The 13,016-nt window shown below is 36.1% G+C and overlaps 1 protein-coding gene across 4 annotated transcripts in view; it reads right to left on the bottom strand.

The window, feature by feature from the left end:
* Window positions 1-13,016, bottom strand: part of LOC135169688 (semaphorin-2A) — a 189,785-nt gene that overhangs the window by 13,667 nt on the left and 163,102 nt on the right. For all 4 annotated transcript variants that reach the window (XM_064134900.1, XM_064134899.1, XM_064134902.1 and 1 more), the window contains 2 exons: window positions 1,386-1,448; window positions 621-728 (listed from right to left, as the gene is read on the bottom strand). In XM_064134900.1, the coding sequence (XP_063990970.1) occupies window positions 621-728; window positions 1,386-1,448 (171 nt within the window). The remainder of the gene's footprint in view (window positions 1-620; window positions 729-1,385; window positions 1,449-13,016) is intronic.

Raw genomic sequence — 13,016 nt, 5'->3', positions numbered from 1 at the left:
CTCGTTTGGTACATTAAAAAATTATCAAAAATTGTACGAAATTTTGGAAAACTCGATCATTGTTGTAATGGAAATGACGGAGAGATTTCAGAATTTTGATTAAATTTTTCGCTCCGTATAACTCAATTGAATATCGGACTGCTGAATTAAAACTAACAATTAACAAAATTTTGGAATAACCTGAGTGAAATTATTATTCATAATTATTCATAATTTAGGAGTAATTGTCAGAAAGATGAATAATTCCTTACTTCATATCGTTTTCCGTGATAAATAATAATTTACTTTCAAAAATGTTTTATTTATTCATTTTTTATTTTATTCCACCTTCACAGTTATTTGTATTCTAATTTTAAACAGTAAGTTCATCCGTATAAACTTTATAACTTCGTACTGATAAAAGACCGACTTTTTCATATGCAAATAATAATTATATAAGAAATTTTCACAGCATTTTAAAAAAAACTAACTTTAAGAATTTAATAAGGATCTGAAGACGCTGGATCATTTCGTTATGAATCACCTCCTCATAATTAAATCATAATAATTCCAGGAGAAGTATTTTCCACTTGCAAATGATTTCATCTCCGAGAAGGAATGATAATAATAGAGATACTCACATATATCACCCAATCCTTCGGTGAGTGAGCATTTGTGCCACAGATGTAGAGGCGTTTACCATCGTTCATCGGTTGAATGACTCTCACGTGGTTTCGGCAATCGAAATGCTGAAAATACAAAAATCCATTTTACCGAACTGCACATCATTCGGATTTTCCTTCAACGAATCAAGAATTTCATTCAACAACTACATTGAATACCAGGAGAATATCCGAATTCTGTTAAAATCATCGATAATAATTAATCAACAGCCTCTGAATGAACTATTCTCATCAAATATGTCGGTACATCCGGTCGGATAATCCGAAATATCTCATACATCTCATGAAAAAATATGATGAATAAATGTAATTAATTAATTGACTATAATTTCCCGGGGAATCAGGACAGTTGAATTATATTCCGTACATTCACCTCGTCTTAAAATATTATAACAGATTTAGTCCGAAATTCGTTAAAAAGGACTAAAATATTCGATGAAACTGAAAATTTCCAATTCGTTTATAAATGTAATCAAATTTTATTAAGTAACACTGAAAATAGTTCAGAGAATTCAATTAGTTACCCGTAAGATCATCCGAACATTCCTTCGTTTAAACAAATTAACATCCCAAAATACCGAATTTGTTTACGTTGAAAACCAACAAATAGTTCAGTGACGAAGTAGTACAAACCGAAATAGTCCGGCGAGTTTCTCATCTCATGCAGTTAATGAACTAATACTTTATTTAATTATCAAAATTCTTTCATGACATGTCACTCACCTCAGATTTTCCTTTCGATACGCAGTTAGCAACATTACTCGGTTCCAGATTGAGTGCGTCTCTCTGAAAAATAAAAATAAACATTCCATAAATTCTCCAGATTCGTTGCATTGATTCTTCAAATGTCTTCTTAACTCTTGAGCAAGTACAACTCATTTCATTATCCTAAGTTTGTTAGGGAAATGAGGGGTGAAAGACGAGCTGAAAGGAGATAGTTTCGCTTGCATTCTAATTATTAACTTTTAATAGTCCCAGAAGGTAATGACAAAGCGCGCCTCGTACCCTCACCTTTTTCAAGCTAATTTCTCCCCCAGTTTCTCATCTTTTCCGATCTCAATTAATATTTTTGGAACAGCCCAGATGTGGGGGTTTTATATTTATTCCTTCAACTGTCAAACTGTCAAACATGATTTCCCTTTAACTTTAATTTTCTTTCAATAATTTTCGCTCCAAAAACATCGAAAAATTATTAAAAAATCAAAATCTCACACAAATTATATTAGAGAACATCTCATCACGATCTCAATTAATTAACTGTATTAATTATGACAATTATGATCGATTTATTCAATTATTAGAAGTAATATTACAAGCGTCAATTCCTTCGTTGACCTTTTTCAAGGTCATTTGTCACTATATCATCATGAGTTTGTTTATTTTCCCCTATTTTTCATCGTAACCCAACAGTTTCGTAATATTTAGACCCCCAATCGTTGCTTGCGGCTTCTTTACCGTTAGCGGCCCCACCAGAGGCCCAGTTGACGCACGACGGCTTATACCTGGGGTCTACAACCCCCCGGAAGGGTGTACTTTAAATTAAAAAAAAACTATCGCCTCAATTATCCCCCACCCTCTCTCCAATAAATAACAAGGCCTTTAATTAAAATATGCCTCATCAAAAAAAGGGAATAAATCCTGATGAAATTGCCGAGGCCCCCAAATCGAAACATATCGAAGTAGTAAACCTATCGATCCCTCTCGTAAAAGGATGTCACGCAATCAATTCAGTGAATTCCAATCCAAAATCTCCACTCAAAAGATGCATAAAATCCACTAACGAGTATCACCCGTTGATATTCCAGTTCTCATCCACCACAGAGGCCTCACACACACATACACACACATACAAACACGCATACCCACTCACACACACCAAGAGACTAATGGAAACGGGAAAGAATGCACAAATGACACAAAAATTCCAGGCTCATCCCCACCGTGTCATACATGCGGTTGAGCTTTTTACTTGTGAAGGTGATTAAACGAGAGGGTGAACATTAACGAGTGAATGTGCTGGAAAACTTTTCCCTTGACTCGTTCGGCAACGGCAATATACGGCTCGACCTCATCATCCAGAGCTTAATCAACTGCAGTTTAAAACTGTCCTGAATGAGCGAAAGCTCGGAGTTGGGATGAAAAAAAAATTCAATTGTAACTTCATCATCTGTGATTTGAATAAAGGCCGAATGGTGAGCAACTCACGATGAAATTTTCATTTTCATGGCAATGGAGAAAATCATGTCGCAAATTCGGACGCTCTTGTGCGGTTTTTTAAGACAGTTGATTGCCGGGATTACGATAATTTTTTTTTCAAATATATAATATATAATATATGATGTATCAGATACAATATATAATATATAATATAGAGGATTTTTTTTGTTTTTTTTGTACATTTTAAGGGAAAATGGAATGAAAGCTCACAGTTCTGTATAATTTTTCCATAAAATTCTGAATTTTCAATTAAAATTCCAGCAGAATCGCAACATAATAAATGTCATATAACTTTTCCCCGAAAAAGGCAGACGAAATTATTCAAAAGTGCGCGAACTTAACTGCAAGTTCTACAATTTTTACTAATCATCATTTTAAAAAAAATGAACTCTAAATTTGTTTCTCTCCTGATCCGCTATTGTCTCCCAATTCCCTTGAAAAATGTTAATGACGAACCGCAATTAAGAGCGACTCAAACAAATAAAAACAAACAACTCAACAAATATTTTTTTTTCAATGAAAAACACTAACAAATTATTTTTCCTCCACAATACGATTGCAATATTTGATGTAATTCAAAATTTAAGGTATCACATATTTAGAGCCTGGAATTTAATCTCCAATGATGAACCCCTCTGGTTTGCATAAAAATTAAAGGGCAGCATATCGATTCTCCGAAAATGTCGGCGTCAGAGTAAAAAAGACGAAGGGACTTGTGATGTGTGATGCACAGCAACGTACACATTACTGTCATAAAATATTGAGGTGGAAAAACGTGCGTGTCTCATTCCCGGGGGCATCAACACCCCGAGAGACTTGACAGGGGTTAAGGGAACACCCCGATGGGTTTTGGGGTGCGCTGTGGGTACTGTAACTGAACTGAAAAATTCAGGAGACCAACACCGCTAGCGCGTTGCGCCCTTTTTATCTCATAAAACATTAACTCGCATTTGGGAGGGAATTCTTTTTTTCGCTACGTCGTGCACCTTGCGGTACATTTATTCTCGTGGTTTTTGATGGAGGGGAACTAAAGCAGAGAAAGGAATTTTTGGATTAAATATTTTTTTTTCTCTTCATTCAGGAGGTAACAGCTTTTTTTTCCTTTTACGATCTTTATGGAATTTCATGCTGTTGTTTAGAGGAAGTCAAAGGGAGTCTGTGTGAGAAAATAACATTTTTAACTTAATTACTATTTTTATTTAAATATTCGAGGTATGACTTGACTTGACTTTTGATTTGGCGGAGTGGCAGGTGGGGAAGGGGGGGGGGGGTGAACGTCAGGAAGAGGGGAAAGAGGAAAATAAATTTTCATATCACATTTGAAGGTTTTAAAAAATATTTGGAAAATATAAAATTCTTGAGGAAGACCTTCACACGATAATTAATCAGAAGATTCTTCTGACCACTGCCCGACAACAATTAAAGAATAAAAATAATGTATAAACAAATAAAAATAAATTATGCAAATTGCAAATGCTTAACAAAATTAAAACAAAATTAATAAGACTGAAAATTAGAATTTAGTCATTGGCATTCCCCCCAAAGCAGAAGACCAAGGTCATCAGTATATCGAGTATTCTCACGATCCTCATCCCCTCGCGATTGAGAGATTGAGGTAAAGCTCCAAAGAAAACGCGTGAAGTGGCTTTCGATGTCGTCCAATGCAATAAGTCACGATCTTCTAATGGAAACCCAGCGTTTCCCAACCTTTTATTCTCCCCCCGCCTCCTTACCCACCCGTTCCACCCCTTCACGACGAATTCAATCTGCATTCAATATTGATTTCAATCAAAGATATCGCACTTTTCTCCACTTGATTTGCAGTGATTTACTCCTCACCCGTTTTTCCCCCTTCTTTTCATGTATATGTACATCGAGATATGTTCGAGAGTTGACGTCGATCAATCTTGGCAGATGGACGTTGAATGGAAATTGTGAATCTCGCTGAGTCTCTGCCATTCGAATTTTGTTTCTGTCAGGGCATATCCAGCGTTCGTCTACTCTGTAATATCTCAATGACAATTTTTTGGTGAAAATAGTTGTGTCATCTCCATCAGATATTTTCGTTGTTTATGTATTTTTATTGTTTATTTTTTCACTCTCCTATTTCACGTGAGAAAAAAATTATGACATCAATCAAGCGACTGTTTCAAAATTTAATTTTAATTTATTATAATTTAATTTAATGTCATCATAATTAGATATTTTTGTTGTTTATTTATTTTTATTATTTATTTTATCACTCCCTTATTTCACATGAGGGAAAAATTAACAAGTTAATTAAGCGACCGTTGATAAATGTAGTTTTAATTGTTTTTGAATAATTATTTTACGGTTGAAAGAAATATTTATGAAATTTCATTGCAAGTGATTATTTCGGAAATTGTGAAGGAATAATCGTTAAAATTTTGATGGTTAGGAGTTGACAAGATATTCTCGGGCATTTTATTATTGAAAAAGTAGTTGAGCTTTGAAATATGGTACGGAATTGGAATTTTATAGACATTTAATGGTACAAATTTTTGAATATATGTGAATGGGATTTCATTTTATGGAATGTCAGTGGCAATTGAAACCAATTATTCTTTCAATTAATTTTTATAATTTTAATATCCTCACATTTACCGAATACTTTCGAGTATTTGTTTTTTGAACTCCAAATATATTTAATAATATTATTAAATATTTGAAAATGCAAAGAACGATTTCCATTAATTTTTCGTCCATCAATTCTTAAATTCTCAAAATTCCAGAATTTGCTTTTAGTTCATTGAATATCAGTGTTAATTAAAGCTAATTATCTGGAATGGCGGGCTCAAATGAGAAATTGCATCGACGATTTTATTTTAAATTGAATTATAATTCACATTAAGAGTTGTAGGGCAGCTATGGCTTCATTTTCTTTAAACCCTTAAGGGAGAAATCTCTCTAGCTTGATCCGGACAATTTAGTGAACAATAAAACTGCTTATCTCCATGATGTTAATAACCGTTAATAAAATTCAAGGTACGTTAGGGAAGTAATTACGAAGTTGATTAAATTGTCATGGATACTATCTTTCGCAATTTATCTCAACTTTATCAGACTGCAGAAAACGAAAATAGAAAGAGATTCGCGAAGCCACATGTGCACTTATGACCGCTGATAATTAGTTGGGCCAATAATGTAATTATTCTTCAAAAACCGATTAAAATTCACTGATAATTTATTAAACGATGCGGCAATTAGCCGAAATCATGACAAATTTATATGAAATTTTACCTACATTTATGATAATTACCCGAATTTTTAGTCAATACTTGATTAACCCAATTCAATTAATTAAATTTCTCAACGTTATCAGGAACAAAAATTAGGATTTCAGAAAAAATTGGAATTTGACTACTGCAGTGACTAATTACAGATAATTTGGAAGAGGAAACAATCATGAAATCCCAAATTTCTAAACTTCTCACAAATTTTTCTTCAAATTCCAAATTGTCAATCCCAAAATTTCCATTCCACCAGAAAGCAATAAAAATCACCGCCCATTCGAGCTGAAAATTTTACCCTACCGTAATTTTCACCTTCAAAATAAACCAATCGAAAAACAATTTACCCCAAAAAAATCGATGTAAAAATCATTTTCCCAGTAAAAATAACCCAGATTTTCCGCGAAATCTACCCCACTTGCTGTCCCCACGGTGGTCTCATCTCCATCAGAAACATTTCCACTCCATTATTCCACTTTACACCATTTCCGAGAAATACAACGCCCACAATAGTGAGCACTGTCGTTAATTGGAAAGAAAAATTCTTTCGACACTTCTCCCCCTCCCCCTCCCCTTCCCCCGCGCCCAGTGTCCAGCAATAAAAAAGTAATTTTCACGTGGCCATTAATTTTTTAACGTTTCAACCTGGTATATTTTCCAAGAAGAGAGGAGAGGGAAAAAACACATCCACCCACACACACACACAGACACAAGCATCGGCAAATGGCCAGAGAGGGATAAACTTTACTGCCTGCCTTTCCTCGTCTCGTAAATAAAACTCCAGCGGTCACACAATTTACCTTGGCAAACTCTTCGCTATTGTGTGTCCACTTGATGTACAAACCGTGCCACTATGGCTGGTGATATCCATCTATCCACAATAACTCATGGAGTCTTTTCGTCTCTATTTGTTTATTATTCAGCCCTCACATTTCCCACATTTTTTTCCGCCATTTTTTTTTTTCACCGAGAAAGGGATAAACCACAGTGAGTGGAGAGAACAAGGAGGAATAAGGGTACTCAAAAACTCATTTCAGTTGTATTAGAAGAAACGAGAAAAGAACCTGGGGCACAGCATTTTACAGCTCCATCCAAGTCCCATCAACACCTTGAAAATTGCGAAAATGAGAGAGTGATACTTTGCCGCGGCGAATGGAAATAATACGACGATAAACACGAGTAATGGTGGGTAGGGGGCGGCCGGGGGAGAGGGGGAGGGTAATTAAAAGTTAGGGACGTTGGGGGAGGTGCAGGGAAACTGGTGTACGGGGAGTTATGCTGGTGAAGTTCAACATTGTCACTTGTTCACTTTTGTTTAACTTTGGAGTGGGAAAATATATTTTGAAAGAATTTTGAATTTACCTCGGCCAACGGGGGAGAAATGTTCAATAATTGACGGAAGAGTTTGGGGTGTTATTGTTGAGGGGATATAATGGTTGGTACATGATTTGGTGACGCTAATTATCAGTTGCCGGACTGGAAATTTTGTTTTCGTAGTGATGTGCAGTTGTTCCCGTACCGCAGTTGACATTCGCCCTTTGTCGAACTCAAAATAGGGCAAATCATTAGGGAAAGTATCGTTTATGACTAGTGGCCTAGGGATTTTTATGCGGATGGCATGACGGCCCGACCAAAAATCCCTATAGTTGTGCTAAAAAATAATATTACCTTCAGTCGGTAATTATGAGGGCAGTCGTTTAGGGTTAGGGTTTTCGGAGTTCACAGTCCCTGAACGTTTTAAAGTCTTCCCAGCGCCTCTCGCGGACCTCGTGCGCGCCTCAGGAGGGAGTGGTATTGAAGCTGATTCCCGTTCCTGTCAGCGACCTGGACAGGATTAACCGCAGAAGATAATTGGGTCCCTCCCCCAAGGCCCCGGTCTCCGACGACGAGGGTTGGTTGGTTCCATTCATACTCTCACTCTTCGTCGATGTCACACACTTCAGCCACATGCGCTCTATACAAAGCCCCGCGGACGCGGCCAACGACTCCCTAGACGACACAAGACCTCATGCCGCCTGGGGTCATCGAAGATTCCCGATTATTTCCACGATGCACTCCCGCTGTGGTGCGTACATCGGACAGTCCATGATGAGGTGCTGGACTCTGTCTTCGTCTTGACCGGAGTCGCACACCCTTGAGTCGGCAAGGAACCGGTCTTGAAGATAGGAACGGAACTGCCCATATTCCGCGCGGACCTCGATTTGACTATCGATTTGTCACATAAAGACTTGAAAAATCGCATCTTATCACAGTGTTTTATAACATAATCTACACTTCCTTCGAAGCCAAAGGATAAAATCTGAATTCTTGATCATGAGACGTGAAAAATCAAGGAATTTCTTGACACTTCGTCAAAAATAATCCGCCACTTGGAAGACAACTTCCATTACTCATCTGTCAGAAGGAAATGTTTAAACAAATAGAATACCAAGTATTCATGATCTTTTTGGTATTTTACTTCTGCAATTAGCTGCAAAATTTGGCAGTCGAAAATATTAAAAATCAGCCGCTCCGGTCGGTAAGTTACCGACCCCAGAGTGAAGCTACTTTAATCCCCACATTGTAACCACTCACCGTACAATTTCCTTCCAAGTCTTTTGTGGCGAAAGACCGGCACTGACCCCCCGAGTGAAAACTAAAGTCCACTAACTCCGTAAATTCGTCGGGAAAGTCCGGAGACCCTCTCTATCTTCAGCTCTTTGCTGAGTAAAAGAAGCCTCATCTTCTTGTGTAACACACCCACTGTGCAGCCCTCCTCGTTTTCCACTCCAAAAAGGAACCAGCATCCGAGCCAACTTTCTTGCCCACTCTCACCCCCTTTCCACCCCCTCATTCATTCATTCTCTTCGTTACGCTCTCACCAAAGTGCAGAACACCGTAATGAAACGAACTGAGCAGGAGGAAGTATCTCAGTTGTATATAATTCTGGCCGAAATTTGAGAAATGGTTCGAGTGAGAAAACCTGAGCTTTCGCCAGTCAGCAGTTGTAGTTCTCTTTTCGTTATCCCGCAAACACTGACAAATTCACGACAAAGAAGAACAACTACAATGTCACCTGCTGATAATTCAAGACTGCAAAGTGTTTTCCGAGCATTATATTCGAACAAAAATGGCTGTTCAAACAACTCTGTCTTCAATTGTTTAAAATATCTACATCTCGTACCTAAAGTGATTTTTGGAGTCTTTGGCGGACCCTTTCGTTGCTGTTAAGAAACAGGAAAAGTGAGTGAGAAACAGAGAACTTCAATATTTCTTTCGAAACTTGAATTTTCGTCTGATTGAGTTGCGTTTGTTATGTAATATTGTGGAATATTGTTATTGGCAAGTTATCAGTATAAAAAATTATTGAAACTGTCACGGTTTGTTCACAAGAGAAATTGTGTGTAAAAATTGTGATAGGAACAGTCAAAATAATCGTAATCCTTTGGTTGTAGAAAAATGTTATGATGTTGTGATAACATTTCTTTGCGATTCTGGGAATTTTTGGGAAATTTTTGCAATTAGAATCTCACAGTCTCCGAGTGTTCGGTTTTTTTTAGTAATAACTAATATGTTTGTACTTTAAATCACTAATCTTCGACGAAACGTTATATATTATACATTATATGTTGTATATTATATATGTGACGTATTATATTTATATGTTATACATTTTTTAATTATAATTTCAGTAATTTTTCTATGAAATTGATAATTATTTTATTCCAACGTTAAATGAACTGATGAAAAAAACAATCCGCTCTCTGTGATTCTGTCTTAATTAATACACGCGAAATAACGCTCAAACGGCTAAATTTATTCATTCCAAGAAGTGAAAATTCCGAGTTTGAGATTCAACGATTTTCTCAGTTGTAAATGATATTCTTTTGACTAAAATGGTAACTGAAATAACTCGGCAAAACTCATTGCATATAGATGCGTAAAAATGAGAAAAGTTTATGAAGCTCTTTCATCGTGGAATTAATTTTTCATTAAGGTTGGGCTTGAATCATTAAAGCGAATTAAAAGGGAATTCAAAGGTTTCTACGGAGATACTTTGAAGTTCTTAGAAGACCTTAATCAGTGTTTCTTAGTGAACAGCGAAAATTGTACTACCCACTCGAGCAATCTTCACGTAAATCCTTCATGCAAAAGTGTATCAAGTGTAAACTGCGGAAATTAAACTTTTTTCACTCTAGAATTGAAGGAATCATTGAGTAGTGTAGAGTGTGGAATTCTCGCTGAGTTGAGATTTCAGTTATTGTCTAACATTTTCCATTCGATCATTCAATGTAATTCATACAATTATTTATAATTGTAAAAATTTAATTGTGTAATTAAATTAAATAAAATCCACATATACATTTAACTTATATTATATATCTAACGTATTGTTAGATATCGCCTCAACTATTTTATACAAGTAATCAACGGTATTTCACCTAATTATGTAGACGTACCGATTCTTAGCAAATGACCTTTATTATTTATTTACATATTATTTACATATTTTCAAAAAGGGAACACTCAAGTGCTCGATTTCTCGAATAATAAATATTTTAATCCGAATGCTCCTATCAACAATTTCCTAAATAAACTTCATAAATGCATTTTTCTTCACTAATTGCATGCAGCTGCCTAAACGTAAAGCAAGACAGAACATCCCTTAGAAGATAAACGTTTTCGACAAATAATATATACGTCTGTAACACCCAGAGCATCATCACTCCTATCCTGACCACTCTACAAGATACTTCTCTAGAATATAGTACTCAGTATACATTTGAAAATTGTAATACTTTCATTAAAATAAAAGAAGCTTTAGAAAGTGAATTATCTCAATCGTGGAATACAACAGTATATATCATATATCTAATATATATGATATCATGATATTGAATTTATTTGAAAAAACTATTAGTCAAAACATGTTTTCTAATTACTTTCCGATAAAAAAAAGTCTCTTAAACCCTTGACAAACGATAATTAAACTAATTCATTCAGACATCCCATACTAAAACAATTTCAAAAACTCCTAACAATAGCAACAATCCATTATATCCTGCATAAGCTGTAAATTGATTTTCTTCACATAAAAAAAATGTTGATATTGAATGAAAAAATTCAACTTTATCGCTGTTAAAACTATGGATTTTGATATTTTTTCCAAGTAAACCGCTGGAAAGCTCACATTATTCTTGTACGTCGGAAAAGCCTTGTTGGTCTTCCCCGGAAAACTTCCGTCGAGTCGTGAAACTCGCACGTGAGAGGAGTAAAAGTTGAGACGGAAAAGGTAAAAGGTGGAGGAAGTGAGAGGGATTGAACCAGAGATGGTTGACGGAAAATGTTAACCCAATGGAAGAGACGTTGGCACGCGCATTTCATACATATACAGCCCCATGGGGGCGGGGAAAGGGGTAGGGTGGGCAGGGGGGAGGGGGGTTCTTGTGGGCAAACGTGGTGCCACACCGAGAGCTCATCAAACTGAAATTTCCCAGGGAGGCTTATCCTAAATTCATCGTCGTAATAACCTCTGCGTTACCACTCTGTGCAAGTGTTCACAGGGAGATTGGTATACAGAAGTGAATGTGCATGTGGTTGAATCGAGGTGAGTAATGTACATACCGGTGTTCATTTCTACTCAGAAGAGAAATTATGAAAATACGACCGGCAATGTATTTCAATTTACAAATTTTTGTTGGTGAATAAAAAATTTAATTGGGTAATTACTTGACCGGTTATTTTGATGAGTGATAGTGAAAATTCAAATTTGGGGAGGGGGATAATGAGTGAGTAACTTTGGGAAAAAGAATGTGATAATGAGCGGTTGGATGAAGGGGTGAAAAAATTTGTTTTGGAAATATAATGATTTTTTATGGACTAGTGGAAACTCATTGAAGAGGTTTATTAGAAATAGATTGGATACAGTTTGTTTATCAGGTCGATTGATTTTTTATTGTGAGTTTAACTTTAAAATTATAGTAACATTATGTATTTTGGTGTTATTCAACTACAACGGATCAGATTTTTTAAATAATTCTACCGTTTTAGTAAATTTGGTTCGTAAAAGATAAGTGAATCGTTTCGAGAACGAGTTATATAATTTATTTATAAGAAGGAAATGGTTTAAACAATATCACTACTTTCCAAAATTTAATATAGGAAGTAGTGATATTGTTGTCTCATTTCAACTCAAATGAGACAACTATTTTGAGTGTCTGGATTAAAATTCTGGGAAAATATTTCAATATTAGTATCCGCTAATTGTCAATTTAGTATATTTTTTAAATAAAATAAATTCACCGAGTGAGGCTAAATCTGCGTCAGAACAAGGCGTAAACCCTCAGAAGAGTATGAAATTGATTTTGCCTTTCTATTCATTTCACGAAAAATCCACCCATCCCCATAAATGAACCCGCACCCTCTCAAAAGCTAAAGAAGTTATTAATCTCAGTTCATGCACACAAACTGCATCCCCATTGACTTCCACCCCGACTACCCAGTATCCATTCAATATATCCATAAACTTGAGATGCCCACTCGTTTCGTCTTTAACGTCTCGCCTGCATATATATCTCATCCAAGATTTCACGGCCGTGTAAATCTTATGAGTTACTTTAATACTTCAGGCGTGTTGCCCCGAGAGGCCAACAGAGTAATATCCCATCGGGTAACGGATAAAGAACGGGGAAAAAAAAAAACTAAACCCGAGGTATTACACCGAAGCACTGCATACACTCGTGACCCTCCTGAGGTCCGAGAAAATTCATCCCACACCTGAGTATTCACGTATTTTATCGACTACATCCAGAGGGAGTTTATCGATTGCGATTCAACCTCGGCGCCATACCCCCAACGACTTCAGTCTGCGTTTAGCTATCGGCTCATTTCTCTCCCGACATTCCCA

Source organism: Diachasmimorpha longicaudata, chromosome 15 (genome assembly GCF_034640455.1).
Source record: "Diachasmimorpha longicaudata isolate KC_UGA_2023 chromosome 15, iyDiaLong2, whole genome shotgun sequence".
In the NCBI taxonomy this organism is placed as follows: domain Eukaryota; kingdom Metazoa; phylum Arthropoda; class Insecta; order Hymenoptera; family Braconidae; genus Diachasmimorpha; species Diachasmimorpha longicaudata.
This window is presented reverse-complemented; position numbering and strand designations above follow the sequence as displayed.